This window comes from Corapipo altera, unplaced genomic scaffold (assembly GCF_003945725.1).
Source record: "Corapipo altera isolate COAL_440 unplaced genomic scaffold, ASM394572v1 200, whole genome shotgun sequence".
Classification (NCBI taxonomy): Eukaryota; Metazoa; Chordata; class Aves; order Passeriformes; family Pipridae; genus Corapipo; species Corapipo altera.
Window position 1 is genome coordinate 634,679 of NW_020884992.1, and position 4,533 is coordinate 639,211.

Below are 4,533 nucleotides of genomic sequence, written 5' to 3' on the forward strand. Positions count from 1 at the left end.
CGAGGGGAGGGGGCGGAAGAGCCGCGCCGAGCGGAGCTTCCCCCGGGGAAGCACCAGGGCTTCCCTCTCCCGCGACGCCCCCGGGCCGGGGGGATCCCCGGGCATCCCCGGGCGCACGGCGGGTCCTGGCGCCCGCACCGCCCCCGGTACCTCAACCGCCCTCCCCGGGGCTGGCGGCGATCCCCGGGGTCGGGCTGGGGACTCCCGCACCCTGCTGCGGGCTGGGGACCCCGCGATGGGGCAGGGGTTGGCAGTGCTCGTCCTCGCTGCGGTGCCTGGTCCGCATCCCACCCGCGGGGTGTCCCCGTCCCGTGGATGAAGCAGCTCCATCCCGGGGCATCAGGTCCCGGCTCAGTCCGGTGGTTCCCGGGCAGCGGAGGGGGGTCTCAGGGGGCTGCGTTTGTCCCGGGTTACCTCTGGCAGACCTGGGGGGCTGGTGCAGTGTGGGGCTGTGGGGTCCCGGTGCCCCTGGGGTGCTCTGAGCGCTGGTGCCCGCTCAGGACCCCCGCGGGTCCCGGGGCTCTGGCAGCGCAGGGGTCGGCTCTGCACAGGTGTGACCTTGGGGTGTTTCTGCGCGGCCGGGCTGGGTGACAGTGCCCAGAGCTTGGGGTGCTGTGCTTTGGGGGCCACCCTCGGGTGGGCGCCTCTACCCTGCGCCGGGGACCCCCAGTCAACACCCCGAGACGGGTTTGCTGCCGTTGGGATGCTCCGAGGAGTGGGGGGATGTGGGACCTGCAGCAGCTTTGCCCGGGAGGTGCCTGGTGACCAGCAGCACTGAGCTGCCTCACCGGGTGCCACAGGCGGTGTCTTTGATTGTTGGATGGTGGGAGAGCACCTGGATCCTCCCTCCAGGGCTCCAGCGCTGCGGCCGGCGCAGGGACGGGCTGGAGCCCCTGGACGTGGTGGGAACCAGGGCTGGGAGAGCCGGGCAGCGCTCGGAGCCCTCGGACACGGCCCTTATCTGCTGCCACTACCCTGGGAACTCACTGCATGCTCAGCTCCAGCGAATTTCCTTTTTCTGTTTTTGTTTCTTTCCTGCTGACGTTTTTCCCCTCCGGAATCAAGGGCTACATGGGGCCCAGGGTTACGGGGTGGTGTGGGCAGCCCGACCCCACGGCCGGGGCGGCAGCGGGCAGGGGACAGGGGCACCCAGCACCCACCCGTGCCAGTCTCCTCGAAAGGAGAGAACCCGTCGCGTGTCCTCCCGTGCCCCGGGCGCTGCCGGGGAGCGGATCCTGGAGTGGGAACCCGCTGAGCCGCTGCCCGCACATGTTTTCCATGGCATTCCCCGGGGGCTGCCGGCAGCGGCCGCTCGCCCGGAGCCAGGACTCGGGCTGGTGCGTCCTCCGGCCGCCGCAGGATGGATCGGCCTCCTGCGAGCAGCGATCGCAGCGCCGTGACCTTGGCAGGGCGGGATCTCACCCCCGCCTCTGGCTCAGCCCGAGCGTCTCCGGTTGTTACAGCCCAGCTGCCGGCGCAGGAGACGTGCTCAGGCCCTGGGACCTGATCCTGACTCGCAGGAGCCCCGAGCATGATGCTGGCCGGGGATGGGGGGATGCGTGAGCCGTGGCGGCTGTCCCGGTCCCCATCCCCGTCCCTGTCCCCTGGCCAGGGTCAGGTGCAGTACCCACAGCCAGTACAGTGACAGTTCTGCCCCTGACCCCCCTGGCCTGACGCTGTCCCCTTGCTATCCCCTCTCAGATGTGCCGAGTCCAGCTGAAGCCCCCGGGGGTGTGAGGAAGGCAAAGGCAGCACGGCACGATGCCTTTGGCAGAGCGGGTCCTCCTCCGCCCGGCCACCATGGGGCTGCTCCTGCACAGCCTCCTCCTCCTCCTCCTCCTCCTGGGCTGCTGCCTCCGCCCGGCCACCGCCTTCCCCAAGGGCTGCTACCCCTCGGAGGAGGAGGGGCTGAAGACCTTCCGCTGCAGCAACGCTCGGCTGACCGAGGTCCCCAGAGACATCCCCAACGACACCAACAAGCTCTACCTGGACTCCAACCGAATCCCCTTCCTGCCCCGCGACGCCTTCCGGGACCTGCCGCTCCTGCTGGAGCTGGACCTGTCCCACAACGCCATCGCCAGCGTGGAGAGCGGGGCTTTCCGGGGCCTGGCAGAGCACCTGCACTCCCTGGACTTGTCTTCCAACAGGCTGGTGTCGGTCAGCAAAGACGCCTTCAGCAACCTGAAGGCCAAGGTGAACCTGTCCAACAACCCGTGGCTGTGTGACTGCCGGCTGCAGGAGCTGATCCGCACCGTGGAGCTGGTGGCCGGATCCTCGGGCGGCATCGTCTGCGACTCCTCGGCGCAGGAGGAGCACGTGGGCAAAGCCTTCCTGCAGGTCATCGCCGACACGGACTTCTGCAACGTGTACAAGAAGACCACGGACATCGCCATGCTGGTCACCATGTTCGGCTGGTTCGCCATGGTGATCTCCTACCTGGTGTACTACGTGCGGCAGAACCAGGAGGACGCCCGGAGGCACCTGGAGTACCTCAAGTCGCTGCCCAGCAAACAGCGGCGCTCGGAGGAGTCGTCCACCATCAGCACTGTGGTGTGAGCACCGGCATCCTGCAGGACACGGGGACGCACAGGGCTGGGGAACAGCCACTCTGGGGGCTCCTCATGGCTGCAGGAGCTGTCACAGCCACCGGCGTCGCACAGAGATGCTCACGGATTTGCCCCATTCTCCTCCTGGCAGCGGGAGCCGCGGCCGGTGAGTCCCTGGCTCTGGTGGCTGTGGCCAGGGATGGATATCAGCCACGAGCACAGAGCATCCACAGTGTCCTCCCATGTTATGGAGGACCTGGAGCATCCCCCTGGCATGTGGCCATTGCTCCGACCAACCTGGACGTTCGGACCTCATGTAAAACTTTTGTATTTCCTTCACAGAGATCCCTTGGGGCATTAACGGAATCGGTGTTTCCATCCCTCACAGGCTGGCCTGGGCCTGGCTCCTTGCTGGGAGGGCAGTGGGAAGGAGCAGGAGGTCTGTGAGGGCAGTGCCCTGCTGGGTCATCGACCCTGGGGGGTCACGGGCTGTGACTGCAGCCAGTAGGACCAAAGGATGGGACAGGAACTGGGGATACCCCGGCTGGGAGAGGCCAGAGGCAGCTCCAGCTCCAGCTCTTGTGTGGGTTGTGCCACCCCATCTCCCATTTCGGCCCCTGCTGCTCCCTGCTCCCTTCCCAGCACCCCCAGGCCAGGTGGGGCAAGAGGCGTGGGGGTCCCCACCCAGAGGAGGGGTCACTGGTGGGCAAACCCAGAACCTTCCCCCTTGGAATGTGGGGAATAAGAACCAAATGGGGAATGAGCTCCCCAGGGCAGAGCCCTCTGGGGCCACCAAGGGGTGTGGGTGCTGATGGAGGGGAACTGAGGGGTCCAGGCAGTAGGTACAGCCCTGCTGGGATGTCGAGGGGAGCAGTTGCCCCTCGATGCTCCCCAGGGACCACGGGGGTGGGTGTTTGCAGCACCCTCACCCCCTGCTCCCCTCGGCTGCCGGAGGGGAGTTCCCACCTCACAAGCTGCCGACCAGTCACTGTGATGGGAAGTGGGATGGAAGGAGCCACTGTGGCTCCTCCGCCCTCTCCCCACTCCCGCACCACTGGCAGGAGCCTGAATCTCCCCTAAAAATGCTCCAGAGTCCCTTTTGGGCACTTCCAGTATTTGGCTGCAGGTTCCCTGTGGAAGTGGTGGAGGCAAGGCTGGGCACAGGGCTGGCACAGGAGGGGGTCTGCCCACTTTTATGTGTGCAGGGTCCAAGTGGCGACTCAGAGCAAAGCCAGAGCAGATCCAGACTCTTCCACCCACGTGTCTGGCCCCTGGGAGAGCTGGTTTCTGCTGGTTTTGGCCTTTTTTTAAACCAACTGAAGATAAATTGCCTTAATTCACCAAGAGCACCAACCAAAGCTGCTTGAACCTCCTCTGTACCGGGCCAGACCTGGCCCAGCCTCAGCCCCTGGTGTGGGCAGCGGGTTTTGGCACAGGCAGGGCTCCAGCCCCAGCCCCTGCCCGTCCTCCCAGTGCCATGGGGAGCCGTGGGATGGAGCCGGCCGGGAGCAGTGCCCGCACCTTCCACAAGTGCCTAATTCCAGCGCAGACCAGGAGCTCTGCAACGCACAAACGCCTTGGCCCCAGCTCCCATCTGGGCGTCCCCGCAGCCCCACGGCAGCTCCTTCCCCCTCTACAACTGGCTGCGGACAAGAGGGGCTGGGGGGACCCCCCGAGGCCCCCCGGGCTGCTCCCCCCGGGCAGTGTGGGGGCCACCGGGACCGCCTGACCCATCCGTGTTTGGTTTAAGGGACCTTTTATGTTCTCACTTTATACGACAATAAATTGGCTGTTCCTTTGGAGCGGGTGCTGGCGTGTGCTGGTGTGTGTTTGTGTCTGTGGGTCACCGGGCCCAGGTGAAGCCACACAGGGAGGATGGAGGTTCCTGTGACAGCCAATGTCCTCCCGGGCTGGTGCTGGCAGAAACAGGACACCTGGTGCCTGTGGTAACTCTGCCCCAGCCTTCAATAATGAACACCCCGTGCTC

General features: G+C 66.2%; 1 protein-coding gene across 1 annotated transcript in view; it reads left to right on the forward strand.

The window, feature by feature from the left end:
* LRRC3C (leucine rich repeat containing 3C) overlaps positions 1 to 4,330 on the forward strand; it is a 9,776-nt gene extending 5,446 nt beyond the window's left edge. Inside the window, exon 2 of the mRNA XM_027666344.1 lies at positions 1,702 to 4,330. Within this exon, the coding sequence (XP_027522145.1) occupies positions 1,762 to 2,556 (795 nt within the window). The 5' untranslated portion in view covers positions 1,702 to 1,761 and the 3' untranslated portion in view covers positions 2,557 to 4,330. The remainder of the gene's footprint in view (positions 1 to 1,701) is intronic.
* Positions 4,331 to 4,533: the final 203 nt, after the last annotated feature.